The sequence below is a fragment of the Scatophagus argus genome, chromosome 16 (assembly GCF_020382885.2).
Source record: "Scatophagus argus isolate fScaArg1 chromosome 16, fScaArg1.pri, whole genome shotgun sequence".
NCBI classification, from domain to species: Eukaryota; Metazoa; Chordata; class Actinopteri; family Scatophagidae; genus Scatophagus; species Scatophagus argus.
In genome coordinates this window covers 13,165,625-13,187,280 of record NC_058508.1, presented here as the reverse complement: position 1 = coordinate 13,187,280, position 21,656 = coordinate 13,165,625, and the positions used below count along the sequence as shown (strand labels likewise).

The 21,656-nt window shown below is 42.5% G+C and overlaps 3 protein-coding genes across 6 annotated transcripts in view; 2 read left to right on the top strand and 1 right to left on the bottom strand.

Annotated features, from left to right (window-relative positions):
- Window positions 1-256: 256 nt before the first annotated feature.
- Window positions 257-5,513, top strand: hmox2b (heme oxygenase 2b). 2 transcript variants are annotated; one of them, XM_046415422.1, is made up of 7 exons: window positions 916-973; window positions 1,028-1,074; window positions 1,588-1,691; window positions 1,825-1,942; window positions 2,086-2,577; window positions 2,833-2,956; window positions 3,079-5,513. In XM_046415422.1, exons 3-7 carry the CDS (start codon window positions 1,621-1,623, stop codon window positions 3,204-3,206), a joined length of 933 nt encoding a protein of 310 aa, XP_046271378.1. In that variant the 5' UTR covers window positions 916-973; window positions 1,028-1,074; window positions 1,588-1,620; the 3' UTR covers window positions 3,207-5,513. The 2 variants fall into 2 exon arrangements, with proteins under 2 accessions (XP_046271377.1, XP_046271378.1); XM_046415421.1 differs by lacking the exons at window positions 916-973; window positions 1,028-1,074 and adding an exon at window positions 257-392.
- Window positions 5,514-6,100: 587 nt separating this feature from the next.
- On the bottom strand, window positions 6,101-11,279 carry dnaja3a (DnaJ heat shock protein family (Hsp40) member A3a). Of its 2 annotated transcripts, XM_046415419.1 has the most exons (11): window positions 10,916-11,279; window positions 9,752-9,888; window positions 9,570-9,653; window positions 9,257-9,463; window positions 8,972-9,124; window positions 8,745-8,892; window positions 8,384-8,448; window positions 7,971-8,099; window positions 7,759-7,874; window positions 7,468-7,565; window positions 6,101-6,934 (listed from the first exon to the last, which is right to left on the bottom strand). In XM_046415419.1, exons 1-11 carry the CDS (start codon window positions 11,157-11,159, stop codon window positions 6,912-6,914), a joined length of 1,404 nt encoding a protein of 467 aa, XP_046271375.1. In that variant the 5' UTR covers window positions 11,160-11,279; the 3' UTR covers window positions 6,101-6,911. The 2 variants fall into 2 exon arrangements, with proteins under 2 accessions (XP_046271375.1, XP_046271376.1); XM_046415420.1 differs by lacking the exon at window positions 10,916-11,279 and having other exon boundaries at window positions 9,570-9,678; window positions 9,752-9,886.
- A 185-nt stretch (window positions 11,280-11,464) lies between these two features.
- Window positions 11,465-21,656, top strand: part of LOC124072958 (mitochondrial import inner membrane translocase subunit tim16) — a 106,453-nt gene continuing 96,261 nt past the window's right edge. Inside the window, exons 1-7 of one of the 2 annotated variants that reach the window (XM_046414770.1) lie at window positions 11,465-11,660; window positions 14,077-14,173; window positions 14,470-14,550; window positions 14,692-14,762; window positions 15,418-15,604; window positions 16,688-16,764; window positions 20,606-20,656. In XM_046414770.1, coding sequence (XP_046270726.1) covers window positions 11,601-11,660; window positions 14,077-14,173; window positions 14,470-14,550; window positions 14,692-14,762; window positions 15,418-15,604; window positions 16,688-16,764; window positions 20,606-20,656 — 624 coding nt within the window. In that variant the 5' untranslated portion in view covers window positions 11,465-11,600. The remainder of the gene's footprint in view (window positions 11,661-14,076; window positions 14,174-14,469; window positions 14,551-14,691; window positions 14,763-15,417; window positions 15,605-16,687; window positions 16,765-20,605; window positions 20,657-21,656) is intronic. The other variant, XM_046414772.1, reaches the window with a different exon arrangement.

The window sequence follows — 21,656 nt, the reverse complement described above, 5'->3', positions numbered from 1 at the left end:
AAATCTGGAATACACACAGTATAACTCTGTAACAATGTGTACACTGGTTTCACCAAGATTGGAGTTAATGCATTAGGATGATTCTGTAAATTGCTCCACATTGCAGTACTGGCTATAATACAATTGACAGAATTATTATTATTGTTAGTGGGCCTATTATTCATACAAGTATTAGTGTAGTGGCCGTAGTGGTGCTAGTAACTATAGTGTTAGCTGTAGCACCAGCAGCAGCAGTGAAAACAACAACCGTACAGCTTCCTTGGCAGTTCCTGTCTAGAAACACATGACTGAGGTTAGCCGGCTGGAGGCGGAGTTGGACCAGTAGTTCCGTCCAGACTGTCTGAAACAGACTGGTAGTTAAGCGGACCGCTCTCCATAGTGGTGGGGTGAAGGTTTGTAATGTCAATATGATACCAAATGCGTATGAGTCGATAATAGAAATGTGATATGTGTACAAACGCGTCGACTCTGCAATGTGACAGTGCTTGTTTTGATCAAAGTTTGTTAGCTTGTTGAGATGCTAGCTAGCTGTTAGCCAACTTAGCTGGCGTCACCGTGTAAAGTTAGCTGTTGTTGTCAGGATGATGCTCCTGGTAAGTTGATGACTTTACAGGTTTAACAAGCAATACGCATTGCTTATACGTTCATTTATGTTTCGATGAAAGGAGGATTTATGGTCTAAATGAGGGACTGAACCGAATTAACGTATAATCTTTTAAATGATTCATACAGCATTAGCTAGCTATACCTACTAGTTTCTTTTAGACTTGTAGTAAACGCCAGAAGGCCTGTGCCGTATTATATGAACTGCTTTTTTGTTTGGTGGTATTTATGTGGTTCTAGCCTGGATGTTGCTTGCAGCAGCCTTTCCCATTTAAGCTTAGTTTTCACTCTCATTGCGTTGTCTTCTTCTTCGAGTAATTAAGGTCAAAGGCTTAAAGCAGCTGAATTAACTGGCAGAAGGCATCTTTCCGTTGAACACCAGAATAGAAGTGTGTGTGTGTGTGTGTGTGTGTGTGTGGGGGGGTGATATCAGCTACCCTTTTTCCTGATAAAACATCTGCTGTCTCTTAGGTAAGGGGTAATAGACACTGCAGTTGAATATCCATTTTTTGTCTGTGACTAGAAATACTGAACATGTAGTGTACAATTTACTGTGATTGTGTTTGGTTTGCACTAATGTTCAGCATCCTTTGTCAATGATGAAATGTAATTAGTGATGGAATGGATGGTGTATGTTGCTCCTGTGCGTTGTTATTGTGTGGGTTTACAACACCTGTGCAGTTGTACAGACCCCTAGAACCACGGGGAATAGTGCAGTTTGACATTGTTGTTGTCTCTTGTTTAGTGTGAATGAGCAGTTGTTCAGTTTTGGCCCAGGTGCCTCTTTTAAACAGCACCAGCTAGTATATGTCGTACTCAGTTACTCATGTATATGTCCTTGTCAAAACTGTAAACATTATATTTAAAGATCAGTTTTAACATAATCAGTCAATAATGTGTAGTGCTAAGAAACTTAAATATGGTAGATGCTATATAATTTGAATGTAAAAGTAATGATACTTTCATGTCTTTCTCTGATTCTAGAGTGAAATAACTGGCAGACTGTCAGCAGAGAAAATGGAGACATCAGCAAGTGTGTCCAATGGAGCATCATGGCCTGTATATGAGGAAAAAGAAGACACCCTCAGGTAAATGTGCAACTCATATTGTAACACGATTATCTTTAAAACAGTGAAGCAAGATTACAAATTAATCATCTTATTGTGGATCTGTCAAAACACAAATTATTCCTCATATTTTTCTCTTTTTTTCCCCCCACAGTCCTGAGGATCTGTCTGAAATGCTGGCAGCAGGGACCAAGGAGGTTCATGAAAAGGCTGAGAACACTCAGTTTGTGAAAGATTTCCTCAGGGGACGCATCCGTAAAGAGCTCTTTAAGGTTAGTCTGGAGAAAATCAGGGAGAAACTTGTGCAGTGTTATAGAGGGCCTTATTAAACAAATAAAACGAGTAAGTAAGTGTAATAAACATGTAGATAAAATTATTTACTTTACTTTGGAACCTTTCTGTCTCGCTTCCCCAGCTTGGTGCTGTGGCACTCTACTATACATACACAGCCATGGAGGAAGAGATTGAAAGGAACAAAGACCACCCCCATTTTGCTCCACTGTATTTTCCTGCAGAGCTACACCGCCATGAAGCTTTGGCCCGTGACCTTGAGTACTTTTACGGCCCCGACTGGAAGAGTCAGATCAGCTGCTCCCAGGCCACCCAGCACTATGTGGACCGTATTCATCAAGTTGGGCAGGAGGACCCAGTGCTTTTGGTTGCCCATGCCTACACCCGCTACATGGGGGACCTGTCTGGGGGCCAGGTGCTGAAGAAGGTTGCGCAGAGAGCCATGAAGCTGCCGCCCACAGGGGAAGGTCTGGAATTCTATCAGTTTGATGCCATCCACAGTGCCAAAGCATTCAAGCAGCTGTACCGTAGTCGTATGAACGAGTTGGAACTGGACATGGAAATAAAGAAGAGGTTGGTCGACGAAGCTGTCAAGGCCTTTCAGTTCAACATGGAGGTAAGAGGCCAAGGAGACTGAGATTGGAGAAATAGTGGGAGGAAGAAATGAAAGCTATGTTTGGAAACACTAGTGAGTCATGATATTATGAGGAGATACTGTGAGATTTTTCGTTGTTTTTACTTTGCTGGATTAGCCAAAACAGATGTTCAGAAAATCCAGAATACACAGTCTGGTTGTTTTATCCATGAACAGTTTTTATAAAGAGTATATATAAACTTCATAACCTTACATACTGCATGTATACACTGGCAGGTGTTTGAGGAGCTGGAGGAGATCGGTAAAACCATACAGGAGGATGTCTTAGATGCTGGCATGCCTGTCCATGGAGCAATGGGTGGAGACATCAGCAAGTGTCCCTACTATGCTGCCAAAATGGGTATGTATGAATGGTACATCTTTGTCTCTGTAAGCATTGTGTCTTTGTAAATAATACTTAAAAAAGATCAAATTCACAATAAAGCTCTGTTTTCTGGTTTTCGGGCTCCTTGCGTGCCACAGCGGCGTCAGGTGGAACAGCATACGCCTGTCAGCTCGCCATGGCCGTACTCCGACACCCAACAGGACAGGTCCTGTTTGCTACTTGGTTTGCTGCTCTGGCTGGATTAGCTGCATGGTATCTGATGTGATGCAGCCATCACCCTGACACTGCTGCTGTGAGACAGAGAGATGGGAGAAACATAGGAGGAAAGACCATAAGGATACTGTGTGTGGACCATTCCATAGTTTCAGTTTAACAGCTCCAGGTTTATTTAGTGTCACATGCTAATTAGGTCAGCTGACAGGAAATTAACTTGGATCTGTGTCTTATCAGTGGAATTCCAATGAAATGATCTTGAGGACCATCGAGACATCAACTCCAAAAATCATATTCATCAAGTTACAGCTTGTTACAATTTATCTTCCTGCCTTTATTTCACTACCTCCTTTACACTGTCATCATTACATCCCGTGTGCATGTTCTAGTGTTTTAATTGTATTTAAAGACTAAATGTAACTCATTTTGTCTTCAAAGGACACAGCGTGACTAGCTTTTTTTTATTGTGAAATTACATTTTCTCCCAATTTTAACTGAAACTGCCAGATTGAAAGGACCTCTTGGTTTATGAATGGTGCCCAAGCATAAACTCTAATTTGTAATACTTAGAATTAGTTAATATGATTACGAATTATCGAGATTAATTCACGGTGAGTTAAAATAGACTATGCATATGTTATGTATAATTGCACAGTAGGTGTTTGCAGGGCAGACTGTTCTTTTAAAGAAGCCTTTTGTTTTTGCTGTAGAATACATTCATTTGACAAGGGACAGGAAGTTATATATGAGTTAATAATGCCAGCAGTGAAACAGTGATTTATTTGAAAACTTTAAATTTGGAAAATGTCTTTACTTGCACATTACTGCACGTTGATTGCAGTTCCGAGGATGATGTGAAGACAGTGCAGTGCACTGCAGTTTCTTTAAATCCATTATCACATTTCATGATTCAAATGTGGCCTCAAATGTTTCCAAAAAGTTTTTATAAGTATACTGGGAGACAAGTGAGACAAGGAATCAATTTTTCAAGATATAGCACGCCTACACCTACGCTTTGACAAGTGTATGTTTAATAAACATCTGTCAGATATTAGTGATTATAGCAAATATACTGGATATATGAATGTCTACCGATGCATGTTCAGATATACTACTTCTGTTTCTGAATGATGCAGTAGGGCATCTTTTATTTCTGCAAAAAAAAAATAAGAAAAACCTGAGTGTTGTTGATTTAAATGCAAAGCTAAAACATCCATGATGAACGTATGACTCACTGCTGATTCAGCTGTACCTGCCACGGGAGCCTATATTAGGACAAAGGTGTTGTCAGACATGACTGCAGCTGTTTTAAAAGGAAATTGTCTTTTTTAAATACAGTATTATTGGTTTGTCTACATGAAGGCCAAATCGATTTCAGTGTTGTGGTTTATTATGAACTACTTCAGGTTAGGTACTTATTGGCATGCAGCTCAGCTCTTATTTATGTATCCATTTATTATGGATATAACAGCATGCGTCATCACTAAAACTGTAATCACATGCTGTTCATACTGTTTTTAAAGAAAGACACGGTGGTGCACAACTGTTTGGTTTTTTGTTTGTTTTTTTTTTTTCAACATAGCTAAGGAGGAATATTTTGTACAGCGTGTACTGTATTCAGTGTGCTTGCACTGACCTGTGATTGAAGTTAATATTTACCCTGATACAGTAATTACATTTTATTAATTTTACTTTGCTTTCCAAGCAGTGTGTTGTTTTTTTCCCTTTTTCCTCTGCTTGGTACCAAAGGAAACCTACTGATAACAGCATTTCAGCCAGGTTCCTGTGCTGTTGTCATTTGCACATTTTCTTCACACATAAATGGATATACAGAATTCCTTCATTAGCAGAATCCATTCAGTTTAACAGCTGTAGTACAGCTGTTTGACAGATATGACAACTGAAGTGATGATCTGCTTTGTGTAAGAGTCTCAGGTTGCTGTCAGATGGCATTACAATGCACTGCACGGTCTAATACAGAGACTGCTCTAATATACTTTTGCAGTTCAATATTAATATGTTATTTCTGCTTTTTTTGGTGCAAGTTTGATGTGTCAAAATGCTACTGTATTTTTGAACTTATTGAAGGGACGTTCAGGAGTTCAGATTTAGTTTGATCATTGATTAAATCTTAGATTAAATTGAGTGGGATGCATGATTAATTCATGTTGATTTTGAATTCCCTTGTTTTCACTAACTCTGCTCCTAACCCCTTTGTGTATTTAACTGAACAAAGCTTTATCAGCAATTGGCTACTATACTCTCAATGTATGGGAGGGAAAAAACAGAAATATGTTGTGCAGTCTAATGAAACAAATGGTTTTCTTGCTCATGCTGAAATAAAGGCAATTCATTTGAACTGGTGTTTTTTAATCACAATAAAAATTACAATAGATGATTCTTGCTGCATACTTTCTAAGTTTCTAGCAACGAAAAAAAGAGTCTTGGAGATAAAAATGCCACATTTATCTATAAATCTTGTAACATTTTTTTTCAGTGAGAATTGTATGAAAAATTTTCAGGCTAACAAAATTCACATCAGCCTTAGTTATACTTAGTGTTTTGTCCTAATTAGCAAACATTAGCTTGTTAAAAAGCTAAACTAAGATGGTGAATATTAGCATATCAGCACTGTGTGCCGTTAGCATGCTAAAGTTGGCATTTAACTCAAAGCACCTTTACAGTGTGTAAATTGTCCCTAATTCACAGGGTTAAAATATTGTAGAAATAATATCTACAGAATATCACACTAAAAACAACTCCAATAGAAAGATAAAAGATTTAAAAATGAAAAATGCAGGCTGGTTTATTAGATAAACCTGAACAATTAAATGTAGTCTAATAGCTCTGGAAAACATAATCTGGCCTTTCTGTTTAAACTTGGAATTAGTGTTTTAATTAATTAGATTTATAAAATGAACATAATATGAACAAATAGTCAAAACATAAAAGAGGCTTTTCCCACAACATATTTTATTACAGATGTACAGTACATCTCTTCTATGAGACATGTTGATTCAACTGTATGATCCACAATTACCTATGTACAATTGTAAAGAAGGTGCAGAACTCCAAGTGAATTCATAATGCGAGGGGTTAAACGAGGGACGACTCTGGTCGTCAGTGTTCACAGTTGAGGAAAGCCTGCCTATGAAAAAAAACCTCAAATCTAGTCTTCAAAGAGAGACAGGAAACTGACACACCTACCATCCAGCACTTGAACATAAGGTAAACATGTACATAATCTGGTGATGTTTAACCTGTTTGGACTGACAGCACTGAGAAATTTAGAGGGAAAGTCAATTCAAACTGAAGAACACAAGGATTAAGAACAGGAGATTAATTTAATCCCCAAATAAAAACCTTTCACTGTATCTCATGCTTTGTCGATACAGTAATTTATTTCGGTGCACATGGATCCTGTTATCACCTTCTTAAGCTTCCAACTTGCACCGTCTGCTATGATAAATATTAAGTCTTTGCTGCCCAAATGGCCTCAATGGGCACTTGGCTGAGAGGTGATTGGCGCACTGGAACATCCTCTTGAGTGTGGGTTCACTTGGCAGAGGAGCAGAGCAGGTAATCCTCTGACTTATTCACTGCAGGGCTGGGCAGGTAGGTCCATACTGATCTGTCCAGAATCTTGGTAGGCCTCGTCCAACACCCAAAAGTCCTCAACCACCTTTCCCTTTATGGTGTGGCTTTTCTTACTATACGCTGTCCTCTGCTCTGCCCTCTGATCTACTGATGAAGCTTCTCAGTTCCAGGATGATCTTTTACCTTTAATAAAGAAAGAGGGTATATATATATTTTTACTTTCTTATTCATTTATTTCAGTTTAAATTGAGACATGCCAAACTGGCTAAACATCCAGCTGAATGATTGGGGGCATGCATCAGTGTTTACATGTGACAGCCACAGACCAAGTAATTATGTTATCCAAAAAATGAAGTGTTGCATAATGCGTCACATCTACTTTGCGAAGCACAAAACAGAAACAAAAATGATGTGGATGAAATATTAGTTCTACTTGGTTTGTGACTGTCAGGAAGAACTAAACAGAAGCCCCCCACTCTTGTTTCACCTGTCCTTCCTTCTTGTCATGCCCACTTTGCCCTCACCCTGTCTTGGCTTACCATTGCTGCCCCCACCTGGACAGAGCTTAACATAGCATCAGCCAGGATTCCAAAAAAATACGACTTAAGCTGTCTAAAACCCAGTTTCTGTAGATCAAAGATGCATATGAAGTAAGACAACAGGACAATAGGGAAAGATGGGAAAGCAAGTCTTTGTCAGTGTGATTGTCCTCTTACCTGTGGTGGTGCTAGTGACGCCATTCACCGTCCCCTCCACATCCGTTTCGTCCTCAGCATAGCTCATTAGCAGAGCTCTTTGTCTGTCGGTCAGGGTTCTGAACAGGAGAACAACGTCTTGTTATCCTTGTGACTGACAAAACATCCCATTTCGTCTAGACTACAATAAGTCATTGTATTCAATAACAAGGCTCTCTCATGTGCCCTTCTTTTATAAATGTAGAAGCTGGAATTTTTTTACTGAAGCACAAAAAGATGAACAAGGTGTGTTGTTTGTGTCTGGAGTCTTACTTGGGTACTTTTATTTTGACATGGACATAGTGGTCTCCAAACCCATAGCCACTGATACGTGCGATTCCCTTCCCTGCCATACGAATCCTCTGGTCTGTCTGGATGCCTGCGGGGACCTGGAGGCAAAAACAACCCAGTAATTTATCACAGTGTATGTGTCTGAAATGTTTCCTCATTAGATAAGAAACCTGAGAATGCATGTGGCTACTTACCGTTAAGTTTAGGGTTTCATAAAGGCCCTGTGTCCTGGCCGTGCCGCCCAGGATAGCTTGTGCCACAGATACATAAAGGTCAGAATGGATGTCTGCACCTTCCCTCCTGAACACAGGACTTTTTTGGACCTGGACACAAACCCAGAACACAGCACAATCAATCACATATGGCATCAAAATATCAGTATTTCAAAAAGCAGCACACCACAGGTTGTCTGAAGTGCGTTAATTAAAAATCAAAGAGCTCAGACAGCTCAATGCCTCTTACTAGTCTACACATCTTACATTACACAAGACAATCCTGTTACAGAAGCTCAGAGGTGAACTTGCACTTCATGGAGAGTGTGCTCATTTCTGGCCTGGATTTCTTGTGAGACCAGTACTGATACTAAGGAGCTGTTGTAGATACTCACTTTAAATGTGATGAAGATCTCCTTCTTACCAACTGGCATTCTGACTGTCTGACCATTCTCTACTCCTGAAAGCAGAAAGAAACACAATCCACATTAGAGTTAAAAATCATTATTTTCAATATGAAACCCTCACTCACTTTAGGTTCAAAAACTTAGATCACAAATCATGCCAGATAAATCTCTTGCTCTCAGTTCAGCACATGATAAAAGAGTGAAACAACAAAGTCAAAGTCAGGAAAATCTACAGCAGAGCAGACCATAGTTGCTTCTGACTATAACTAATACACTGCTGAGCATGAAAAAATGCTCTTGAGGTATTTTGAGTAAGTGAACAGGAGGAACAAACAACTCTGTGACTGACCTGCAGGTACAGGAACCATCACAGATTTCTTCTGCTTGGTCTGTCCCCTCCCATGACAGGAGCGACAGGGGTTGGAGATGACTGTGCCTTTGCCACCACAGCGGCGACATGTGGAGCGCATCACAAACGGCCCTGTGTTGATGGTCTCCTGCAGAGAGGAAAATACATGTGTTTACTGATACAAAACAAATACACTTTGAAGAAAAGTGGCGTGTCAGCGCTCTCACCATGCCGGAGCCATTACAGACGTTGCAGTGCTGGACCTTGGTGCCTGGCTCGTGGCCCCTACCATCACAACGTTGGCAGGGTGCTTCTATGTTAACGGAGATCTCTTTGTTGACTCCCTTTGCCGCCTGAGTGAACGTCAGCTCCATGATGTACTGGAATCAAAAGAGGGGGCCACAAATTCATTACTCTGAATATGCACCCATAAAAATAACCAAGTGAGCGCTCAAAAGCGACATCAAAGGCACTCCTTGGTTTTTACTCTCATCTTGCAGTATCCCACTAACCTCATGTGGCTGATCAAACATGGAATTGAAGTCTCCAAAGCCACGGCCTCCTGAGAATTCCCCAAAGATCTTGCGGAAAAGCTCCTCTGGATCTACATTGCTGGTTTGTCCGCTCCAGTAGTGCTGACCTCCACCGGCATGACCAGTATCAAAGCCTGCTGAGCCAAACATATCGTACTGCTTCCTCTTACCTTCATCACTCAGGATCTGCGAGAAGCACAAAGTTTAAGAGGTTTGTAATTCTGACAAGGCTGTTTGAACTGGGTGAGATGATAAACAAATGAGTAGATGGGTCAAGTGAAAGCTCATAAACCTCATAAGCTTCTGCCAGCTGAGCAAATTTTTCCTTGGCTTGTGGGTCATCTTTGTTGGTGTCAGGGTGATATTTTTTGGCCATCTGAGAGACAATAAACACAAACACGCTTTAAACTACTGTGACAATTGGTTACATAAGAACCAATACAAGCTGTGAATGTAAGTCAGGCTAGAGCAGACCTGATAGTAGGCTTTTTTAATCTCTTTCTGTGTCGCTGAGCGAGGAACACCAAGAATCTGGTAGAAGTCCTGCTTGCTGCTGGCAGGGGCACTTGTGTGAAAGGACAGTTTGTAGACAGCATGGGGCGAATTGATACCTGAAAAGTGTCATAACAGGGGGAAAAGGGAAGTAAAGGTTAACATTAACAGTGTTTACCCTTGATTATTTCGTGCATATTATGTGTGGCAACTGAGTCAGTGGAGTGTGCTCTCAATGCAAACTGATGAAGGTCTGTGCACTGATGTTGGATCTGACGTGCTGGAGAACCAGTTTCTTAAACCACGTCATAAGAACAGAGGTGACTGCCACATCCTGGAGTGGACTCGACAGCTGACTCTTTGTTGAGGAGTTTAAAGCCAACGTGAAAACTATTAGGCTTGTCAGACACGGTTATTTCACACATGATGCAGGTGCTCTTTGTTTTGTAGGCTGTTATTGTTGTTATAGATCATTGTTGGCGTTGAGGTCTCTCTTCGGTTTCTGCTGATGTCTCCACGTTGCCTCCTTGATATCAATGATCATTCTTGCTCTAGCAGTCTTGTATACCTGCTTGTCACCTGACTGAAAAAACAGCTTTCATTTGGATCTGGACAGAGCCCTCACTCTTCCATGGATCCAGGCTTTGTGGTTGTCTTTGTGATCACCACGTCATCAGCCGTTTTTCCCGTGGTCACATATTTGCAAAGGACAACACACATCTAGTTGAATTAAGCTGATCTGTAAGAAGGTTCGAGAAACGTGTGCTGATGGTTAGGCCACAGATTAGGTAGTTTAGGTTAAAGCTATGCCGAGATGGGATGGGGACTGTGTTTTGAATCAGGTTAAAGTGTAGTGAAAACACTGTGTCACAGAAGATGATGAGTCGATGATGTAACATTAGCATCATCCCTTATAAATTCATCTTGAAAACTGCAAGAAAAAGTTAGGATGACTGCATCACAATATTATCTCTACGTGCATTATTATCGTCTGATCTCCAATGCTCACCTGAACCCATATCAAACCAAGTTAACTTAGTATAGTTTTACCCTACGTCATTGAATTAAACCAGAAACTACAACAACTTTAGCCTAGCCTAGCTTAGCCTAGCTAGGCCAAAACCATATGGCTAATACAGTGCTCACCTGACAGCCCTCTCAATGTCAACGCTTTCCCTGCTCCGCCACACATCAGGTTTCCTCCCCGCCACAGTTTCTCCGCTCCCAGGGTCGAGACGCTGCGAACCCCTCCATGACCAGCGCAGACAACTGTACTGGCGGCCCCGCGATGTCCGGAGGACACGATAACTGTAATCCAGCGTGAGCAGCAGCGGACTGCCGAGGACGCCATCATTACTTCAAGAGCTGCCGCACCGGACACACTGCGCATGTCCGTGACGGAGTGCGCGTCACTGAGAGCGCAAAGATATACTGTTTGAGTCAAGATGATTCTCTCACACGATAGTCGAAAAAGTTCATCTTAAAATCGTACTGCTCCATTTTATCAACTCGCCGCAAGTGGTTACAGCGGATTTCACTTAGGTCTGACTAAATGCATTCAAGCATTAATAGTCTCATTAATGCGCACACGAGCATCACAAGTGTCAAGTCAAAAAGATGCACATGTTTGTATACACGGGGTAACACGTGACAGAGCAGGGTGTTCTTAAGTGCTTGGAAATGAACTCTCTGCCCAATCGGCAAGCTCCGTGGAGCAAAACGAGCGGACAACGTGCGGCCAACCCGAACTGTCAGCTGTAGTCCTGTGCCGAGTACCAACCAGCTCGACAGAGACACCCGGAAGGCACGAAAGTCAATTTGAGAGGGCAGCATGAATCGATTCAAGACTTCCAAATTCAAAAACACCACTCCGAAAATTGCCAAGAAAGATGTGAGTATCTCACAAGCATCTGAGTACAGCAAGTTTTCCTAGCTAACGTTAGCATAGGTATTAGCTGTGCTAAGTGGTGTTTTGGGGAACGCCTGCGTGCAAGGATGTTGAACTTCCTGCATCTGGAAGGCTGCATATGATTGAGAGAACTACGCGAAAATATTTAGTCCTGGCACTGGTGTCCAACCGAACTGTAGGCTGCTTGTGAAAACTACGTCCCATGTGGCTGCATAGAGCTGCTAGCCTACATCAGACGTTGAAGTGACGCCCACCAACAATTTCCTGCGGGATCAATAAAGTTCTTATCTTATCATCAGGGAATCTGTATTAACTAATTGGCTTTTGTAATTGTTTTTCTGTAATCGGGTGCTATTACAGAATGTTTGATTGCACACTTCGAGTTAGTTTGGAGCTGCACAGATTTGCTATGTCAGCCAAAGAGGAAGATGAGAATTTGAATGACAAATGCGATAAATGTTAATACTATCGCCATGCACCTCTTCCAATGATAGCTGTCCTGTTGGGTATAAGAGGGACTGGTGTGTCTTGCATAAAAATCAGTCCATTTTCACGTCCCTCCTGAACTCATTTGTTACAAGTTGCAACGCCTGCAGCTCTCCTTGCTGAGGTGGATTATGTAACCCCCTACCTTGTTTTTTTACTGAGGCAGGAAAATGCCCGGCATGTACAGAGACAGTGGATGGTCTTTCTGTCTCTGAAATCTCCGGACAGGATCTGAGACAGCAGGTGGTGCTTTGCTGCTGCGAATGCTGAAGTGGCCCTTCAAGTCATGTCAAGTCATGTGACAGGAGTTGTTTTGTCAAACGGTGTGCAAGAGGGAAAATGGGCAAAAGAACAGAAAGTGAGAGGAAAGGCAGGACCATAGGGATGAAAAGAGACAAAAAAAAGCAAAGATGGCCCATATGTTTTCTCCTCAGGTTATTCAGAACAGCTTGAGTTTTCCACGTGGATTAGGAAAGTAGTAGTAGTAGAATAAATGTTTGTATTTGACTGGCGCTGAGGTGTCTCATTCTCCCCTGAATACAGTTTTTTTGTGCGAAGGCTCTCTCAAATTATAAGCCTGTGGATGGACTCACATCAGAGGGTGTTCAGTATCAACTCTTTAATCCTGAGAATAATGCTTATATGCAGGATTACAAGGCTTTCTGGGTGGGAATGAGACTCAACAATCGGCTTTCTTTCTTCAGGATTGTTTAATGGTGTGTGGCTTGTAAACAGCAACTGACAAGTCTTGCATAGTATGCCTTTAAATGCAGAAAAACACACAGCAGATCTTATACATGCTGATCCAAATTACTTTATAAGGGACAGATAGGCATTTTATAGTTTAAGACGTGCCCTTAATATTATCCATGCACAAAAGGATGATCTATTTCCAACATTTCTAACTCGGGTTGCAGAAAAAGATTTAGACCGAGTGGAATAGTTGGACCCGTATGAAGTCTTAGTGAGATGTAGTGGAAAATAATAGTAAATGGATAAGTGGATTACCTCTATCGCCTATGCAGGTAGAGGCAACGACTTGAGAGTTGAGATGTCGTGAGAATGATAAAAAGCAGCACAACCATATAGCTGGCTAAATCAGAACAAATCAAGTATAAGATTGGTTTACTTATTTACTTGGGGTACACCTCCAACTTCAACTTACAGGCGGGTGTGAGCTTCTGTCGCGACAGTTTCATTTCTTCAGACAGACTTGCAGAACATGTAATCCTGTTCAGATAGATGCATGCTTTTAAAAGGGTGTTTTGAAATGCATTGGTGCACAAAACAGCATTACATCTTTCCTTGACTAAACTGTTTCAGCTGTTAAGGCCCCTCTGGAGGCCAAACGTCTCCCATGGCCTGCCTCTTACAGTCTTCTTAGGAGCAGCGCAGCAGTAGCTGTTGGAGTCTGTTGTACAGACTTTCTGTCATCTTGCCTCATTCATGTTGTGAAAGAGGTTTTAAGAGTTGTCTGCTGTGCAACGCAGGGAGCCCTTCCACTTCCTTAACACTTTGCTCATTCAAAGGCACTTGATGCGTGTGCGTGCACTCGGCTAGATCCTTCCTGTTTATTTCAGTGCTCACTTTGTTTTATTCGAGCTGCGACAGCAACTCGATCATGTGCACTCTTTGATATTGTGAAGCTGATAAGCTATGTTTTTCCCGTTGGGATTCTTCAGTGTAGCAAGTTGCCTGTGCTCCTGTGTGGACATGTTAAGGGAACGCTTGGGATTCTAGTCATGTGTCAAGCTCTACTACACTGTGGTCTGATGAAACACCTGGGCACAAATGACATTTCTTTTTTATGCTGTCTGACCCTGGACAGCATAAGAATTATCTGTCTGGAGTTATCTGTGCATAACCACTCTGCAGTTCAATCCCTTCATGTTCTCCATGTCTTTAAATGCAGGGGTGGATCAACGATGTCCGGGCTGGTTCCTTCTCCTGCCAGGGGAACCACATCAAAGCCAGCTCCAAGCTGGTGGCCTTCAACACGGAGCAGGCTGGTAAGACTATTAAAGTGCGGTCGGCGGTAACGTTTGCTTCCTGTGGTCAGAAGGATCCACTGCGTTCAGTTTCAGTCCTGTTTGTGTTTGTTTTTCACCAAGTGTCTGTCATGTAATTAGATCACGATGTTGAGATGACCGAAGCAAGTTGAAATCAAATTAAAAAAGGATTTTTTAAGTGGAAAAAAATACAATGTATTTTTTATTTAATGAAGCTTAATTGTTTAGAAGATACATTAATCTGCAGTGCCCAAAGAAGATTTTTCAAGTGACATTTTCTTTGCATGTGTCTGCAGGTGGAGGTATGCTGGGCCTGTCCTCAGTCAGACCTGGTTCAGATGGCCAGTGGACAGTCACCCAGATTTCCTGTCATTCAGGTGGTTTTTCTTCTTTCTTTTGTCAGCACATCTCAGTCCTCCTATCATGTGAGGAGTGCAAACACCTTCTGCTCAGAAATGAAATTAAGCTGTGACCCAAATTTTTCATTTTCCATTTTTGTTTTCCCTTCTCTCTTTTAGATCTGGTGACTGACATGGACTTTTCTCCCTTTGATGAAAGTCTCCTGGCAACGTGCTCTGGAGATGAAACGGTGAGCTCTTTTTTTATTGTTCTTTTAGCTGTGTACATACACGTAAGTCCACTTTCCATCCTCCCAGGTTTTGTTTTTGCTGGCTGGGCTTTGAATATGATATGAACCTGCTTGATTTTTGTTATTCAAACCTTTGGACGACTCCCTCCTCTCAGCACATTATCTTCAGCCACAGGTGCCCTAGCTTACTGGAATCTGCTGAGCATGGGTCTGCATCTTCAGACTCAGCAGCTCGGTTTACCTCAGAGACCTCTATAAACACACGCAACTATTGCCACACACACACACTCAAACCAGAGTAGTTCACAGTGCACTTTAATTGCTCTTATCTTCAGCCAACAGAACATATTGTCTCACCAACTGGCTTGCGCTGAGCAAGTAAATTAGACTGAAAGTGAGCGAATGCAGGACTGTATTTTTACAGACTTAAAATCAACTTATTATGTAATACGGTTTCATTTCATCTGCTCCCAAATCCTGAGCTATGCAGAGCTGTATCATCATGTAGCGGGAACATCTTCACATCAGCAGAAATTCGCTGAGGTTTGAGGACTGTTTTCAGAACAGGATGGTGATGTTTCTGCTGGCTGTAAGGTGTGGTAAAGTCCAAGTGACCAATCTCACTCCCTCTGTCTCCCTCTGTGGGTGTGTACAGGTGAAGTTGTGGCGTTTGTGTGATCCCGAGCTGCCGCAGTCCAGCAGTCCAGAGCTGACCCTACGTCCAGGTCAGGGCAGGCTGGAGCTGGTGCTTTTCCACCCCACCTCCTCTGGCTTGCTGGCTGTCAGCACCACCAAGTCACCCCTGATTTGGGACACCTGCCGCCAGGATGCGCCGCTAGCAGGTAACGACAGCTGGCGACATGAGCAGAGCAGCACATGCACACATGTTTGTTTGTGAACATCGTTTTTATTAAAACACACACCACAATGCGCAAATTAATTTTGTCAAAGTCTCTGTCGTACATCATGCTCTGTCTATTACATGTAACGTTTCGGTCTCTGTCAGTTAGTCTTTAGTGTCCCTTGTGGTGTTGATATTTTTATGCACAACGTGAAGATATATAATTGGAGTGCAGGGAAGTGGCTGGTTTCCTTTTTTTCACTGGGGACTGTCTGACTGACATTGCCTACGTTTTGCAGCCCTGTGGCTCTGTCTATGTGCCGGAGCAGCAGAGGTAATGTTTTGATTTGCAGTCCTGGTCCCGGTCTCCCCAGACTGGCCTCAGGATGTAGTCACTATCCTCTGGCCTCACCCTTTCCCCCCTACAAACACTGTGCCCCCCCCGCCCCCGACCCCCGACCCCATGACAGCTGGCCTGGCTGCTGCTGCTCACTGCTGATCCAACCCTTTTTCATGCGCTGTACCTCCACACACTGGCTTCCATCACGCTCATTCCTCATTCACACGTGGTTGAGGTACAATGTCTGAATGATTTAAAAAAAAAAAAGGTATATTTGAATGAGCGTGCGTTTGAGTTTTACATTCATGTCAGATCACTTTGCGTTTAAGTGTCTTAACAAGTCCACCTCTCGTCTTGTTTTCATCTGTTTGGTGTTGTGAAACTGAACAACTCACACAAGCTGTGCTGTGCTCACTTATGGCACTGCAGCCTGATATGTGTCCTGCTCCTAATTTCACTCATATGCCTAAACCGTAAGGACATATGATCCTTTTGTATTTTTCATAATTGTGTTTTTTCTGGATTTCATGTGCTCAATTTATGGCTTCATCTCTGCCCTGCATTTTTCTTGCAGTGATCTTGCAGCCATTTGTGTCCGTCGTGTTCTTCACCCTGTCTGTTGTTGTCTGTCATTCTGTGTTCATACTGTGTAGCATCATGTTTATTCGTCCTTGTATTACATAAACATTATGTCTCTGGTTCTCCCCGCCTCACCTCATTTAAATGATGTATGTGTGTCTGCAGTTCTGGAACAGCACAGTGACCAGCTGCAGAGTCTGAGCTGGAAACAAGATGGTTCACTGCTGGCTTCCTCCTGCAAGGTAACACATCCTGCAATGCATTAGATAAATATCACAATGACCTGCATAGCTTTTACCTTTTAATATTAAAGCAAGATGAAATGAAAATATTTAGTTGCATTCCTTTACTTATTTTGATTGGCCTAATTGCTGTAGTTGCGGTGTGTGACCACTAGATGCAGCCAGTGGCTCACATTCAGTGCTGCATGCCTCACATTTGGGCACTGCTGCTCCGTATTTGTTTTTATGAGGTTTATTTATTTGAAATGACAACATGGGCAATGCTCTTAAAATGGGCGGGGATCACATCATACCTTTGATTAGGCATTAGTGAATAGTTCTTGAGAGGGAAAAAGAATAAACTTTGAAAGACCTATGACGTAAAAGCTAATATTTTGTTTTAATATGGTAATGGTGATGACAAACAAGGAAATCTTGGCCACAGTTGATAAAGAGCCTGTGGAGATTTTCCTTGTAAGACTGGAAACTTTGCTAAATTGATAATTAGGGCACTAACCAGCCTGTGTGTGAAGGATAAATCGAGACTTTTGTTTTGTCCTGACCCCGCTTGACTCTCAAACCTTCTTTGTCCCAGTACACACTCTCGTACACCTCCCTTCTTCTGGTGCGAGATTCAAGTCTAAACAAGAACTGACGACCATCACTAAGTTGACAAGCACAGTAGTTATGATGCTTGCTGGGAAAAGCTGAGAAGAAAGAAATTCTCCCTGAGTTTATGCACCCACATGGCCTTGTTCTCATTGCTGTCATCAGGAAATAATCACGCAGGTTTAAGAGCTTTCCATTAGGTTGTTAATATTTTGCGTAGGAGGAAGGAAGGAGGTGGTACAGGTTTATGGGTAGTGGGCACAGAGAGAAGGGATTTATGAGCTGAGGTGATATTGTTTCATGAATATACTTTTATTTATAGGAAAGAGTGGAGTGGAGTTTAAGGTAATTTTTGCAAAGTTTACATACGCAGATTGTGCAACAAGGTGAATTCTTTTACGAGTTTGGGACCAAACATAGGCTGATTGATGTGAAAATGAACTGACGAGGCCCCTGGTGTGTATTTTAGACAATGCATGATGAGCTTGCTCAGGCTTGAGACGGAATAAACTCTGACACAAAGATTGCCCACATGTGTGTATTTAACAGGTGTATGATTGTCAGTCCAATCCCTGTTATTTGCCTTTGCTCTGACAAATAACAAATTACTCCAGCCATCACAGGCTATGTCCCAGTCATGACATTTACCTTGACAGCATAATCATCCTCATCAAGGCTACCACCTCTAACAATGTAGGCTGAAAGGCACCTGAACAGAAAAAAGAGCTCAAGGAGGGGGCTGTGGGGGAGGTGTGAGCCAAGATCAGAGCTGGTGGGCCTCTGAGTTTTTTGCGCAGTTGGGCTCTGGTGTCATTTAACCCAAAAGGCCCCTTTCAGTCTCTCCAATTCAACTTATTAAAGCAAATAGGCCCAGCCAACATGTGGGTCCAATCCCCCCAGCTCTCGCATTGGATAAACACTGGGGCACGGGGCAGAGAAGTAGATGAAGGGGAGACCACCACCCCAAAGAGGAGGAATCATGACAGCCTCGTTTGGACCTAGAGAGATGTATATTTATGACACACTTGGAGGGAGAAAGAAGGCATTCATTTTAAGAAAGGCCTTTCTACCAGTAGTAGCAGCAGAGAGGGAGGAAAGCCTATGTTTATCTAGATGATGGACGGCACAGGGTGGTATGCAATTTAGAAACGAGGTACCACTGGATTTATAGTCCACAGTCCACCTGGAGTTCTATCTGCATCACAACTAATCTTCATGCCATATTTCTCATGGTGAGAAGAGTGAGATAGTTGAGGGGATCACGCCGTCTCCAGCTGCTTGTCATGACAGGCTGTGACACTGGTAACCGTGGGAGACTGGCAGCGCAGTGTGTTTGTTGACGAGCAAAGAGAGAGAGCACCCCTGGCTGAAGATTCCCAGCGCCCCGTGTGTGTTTGCGCACATGTGAAAGTTGTGTGCTGCAGACTCACAGAGAAAACTCATTAACAGCAGCTTGAGAGTGGGGCTCCGTCACTCCGATTAAACAGCTGCTGTCTCAGCAAACAAACACACAAGTGCTCACACGGCTATCCTGGCCTTCCATCTGTGCATTTACGAGTAGGGATTGATTGTGTGTGTTAATACCAGTTATTGTCATAGGCATAAGACAGTGTGTTTGCTTGTCTGCATGTGTGTTTGTGTGCGTGTGGGGTTGCTTGGTAGATGCATCTGTACGGGAGGAGCTTCGCATGTGCTTGTTTGCACTGCCAGATAGTTTCCGCCCTCATGTTATTTGCAGAGCAACACTTAGGTTGGCATGACAGTGACTGAACTTCATTTGTCAAATGTATGTTTGTATTTACCTACCATAGATATGTGTGAGTCTGTATTTGGTTTTCTAAGGTGCGTTTACAAGAGTAGGGAACTCAGTGGTGGAAAAAATTGGAACAGGATCGTACGTTCAGATGATGATTGGCTATAGAGCTGCAACGATTAGATGATCAACAGAAAACTTAATCGGTAACCACAAAATTAGATGGTTTCACCTTCTGTTATGTGTACATTTTACCCTTTTCTTTGTCATACGTAGTTGTAAACTTATGTATCTCTATTTGGGATTTGGACAAAACAATGGCTACACGGGTCATTTTTTTTACCGTTTTCTGACTTTGTAGTAACAAAATGATTCATAGATTCAATCAAAAAAATCAGCAGATTAATCGATAATGGATCCTCATAGGTCGGAGATGGTTTTGGCTGCTTTGTGTGTGTGTGTGTGTGTGTTTGTTGTTTTGGCACCGCTGCTTGAGCTTTTGGCTTAAGCTCAGGTCACTGAGTAGCCTTGGGGCATCATTTTCGTGGGTGGGCTACAGAAACACACACAGACACACACAAACACACAGAGTTAGAGAGGATAGGATAAAAGCTGTATTTATATTGCGTAGGGCCGATTGTTGCATGGTGCCCCTGTGTGTGTGTGTGTGTGTGTGTGCCTGGTTGACTGCGTCACTGTCAGCCGCCTGATTCCCTTTGACTTGTATATGTATGTTAAGTGTGTGCATGGTTTAGTCTAAGCCCTTGTACTTATTACCTGCTATCAGCCCTGTACGTCTGCTGTGATCACAGTCACACAACAGTATTGAGTGACACGGCTGCAGACACGCATGTCCCAGTCACAGCCTGATCTCATTAGGCCCCATTTCCTCTCAATCATGCAAGAACCACTCTGATTGGCTGCCTTCACTGATGCAAAATGTATGTTCAGTCTGTCCAGGGGCCATCAGGGGGTCACTGGATTGTGTTTGCTGATGATGTATCAGTCAGATCAAATTAAGGAAACTTCAGAGCGTTTGTGTTAACGCTTATCCGAGTCACACTGAGGTCTTTATTAATGTTTTTAATATGTAGCACTCATTGTTCATTTGTCTGTCTTAGCTTCTATGAAACAGCTGGCCGAGGAGCCTTTAATCCCTCCTTCCCTCCCGTTTCTTTGTGAGAACTCTAAATCTTGACCTTGCAGATGCTTTTTGACTTCCCTTTACATCATAAATATACTCCTTAAAAAGGCAAAACTTGGACTTATGTCACAGTCTCCAGAGTCTTTTGCTATTGAAATTCAAATGCTGTCCAGGTACGCTAGTTCAGAGCTCAGAATGAAACCAAGGTGTCAAGTAGTCACCACACAGTCAAAAGGCTTTTTAAAACAGACAGCATTAGGCTCATATATAAAGTTTTATCACTTTTTGTGATCCATGATATGAATTGTTTCCAGCTTTCTTTATTCACGCAATTTTTTTTTTCCTCATCTGTCTAGGACAAGATGGTGCGAGTTTTTGACCCCAGAGCCCAGCTGACATCTGTTCAGGTAAGTCCTCAAATAAACCTGGCAACTGCTCAAAGAAAAAAACATGGAAATCAAACGCAGCTATTCAGCTTAGGAAACCCTTTTAGTACAGACAGAACTTTATGTAGGCCTGTTGAGGAAAACAGAGGTGCATGTGGGGACAGCAAGCTCTGATCCCTGTTGCTCCATTTCCATCTACTTCTGTTTTTCTTCCCTACTAAATCTAGAAAGAAACATGTTGACAATAACCCAGTTAGCTCGCCACTCTCTCTCAGTGATTCATCCACTATTGATTTATGGATTTTGCTATATAAGCCGCACTCTCTGCTCTCGTCTTCCCACGGGTACCCAGCCCACACTGAACTAGTATGACCATGAACCTCTCGACTAAACATGAAAACACCATGGAAATGTCCCACCAGTGACAACCAGGCCCGAGCCAATAGGACCTTATCACAACCAGCAGCAATGAGGCAGTGGTGTGGTCGAGAGTTTGTGTGTTGAAGGAAGATGAAAATGCAGGAGGATGGCGAGTGTTATGAGAGGCCAGTCAGTGTAGAGCAAATATTCACACACTTGCTGGTGGTGGACCTCACAGGGTGATTTAATTACTGAGATCCTCGATCTGCCTCAAGCCGCGGGCTCTCACATTTGTAAATATGAGGAATCCTGCGAAAACACCACATGCCACAGCAGATTAAATATTAGACCAGAGACATACCTGCGGGGCACATCACCCTGTGTGGAAGTCAGAAGGAGGACAACAGCATGTTTTGCTCAGCATGTCACTTGAATGTTTGACACATTTGTGAAAGGCACACTGTTTCAGAGTTATGTGATGTCATTGACTCTGACAGGAAAAGGGGCGGTGGCTGGGGGGAAAAATACATGTGGATTATTTTCTTTATGGCACGCTTAGAACTGTATGCCCTCACAATAGAGAGTGTGCGCGCAGTGCATGTGTGCCTGTGTTTGCTTAAGTAATATGAGCTGGGCTGACTGGCTCCTGTCCAGTGTTTGA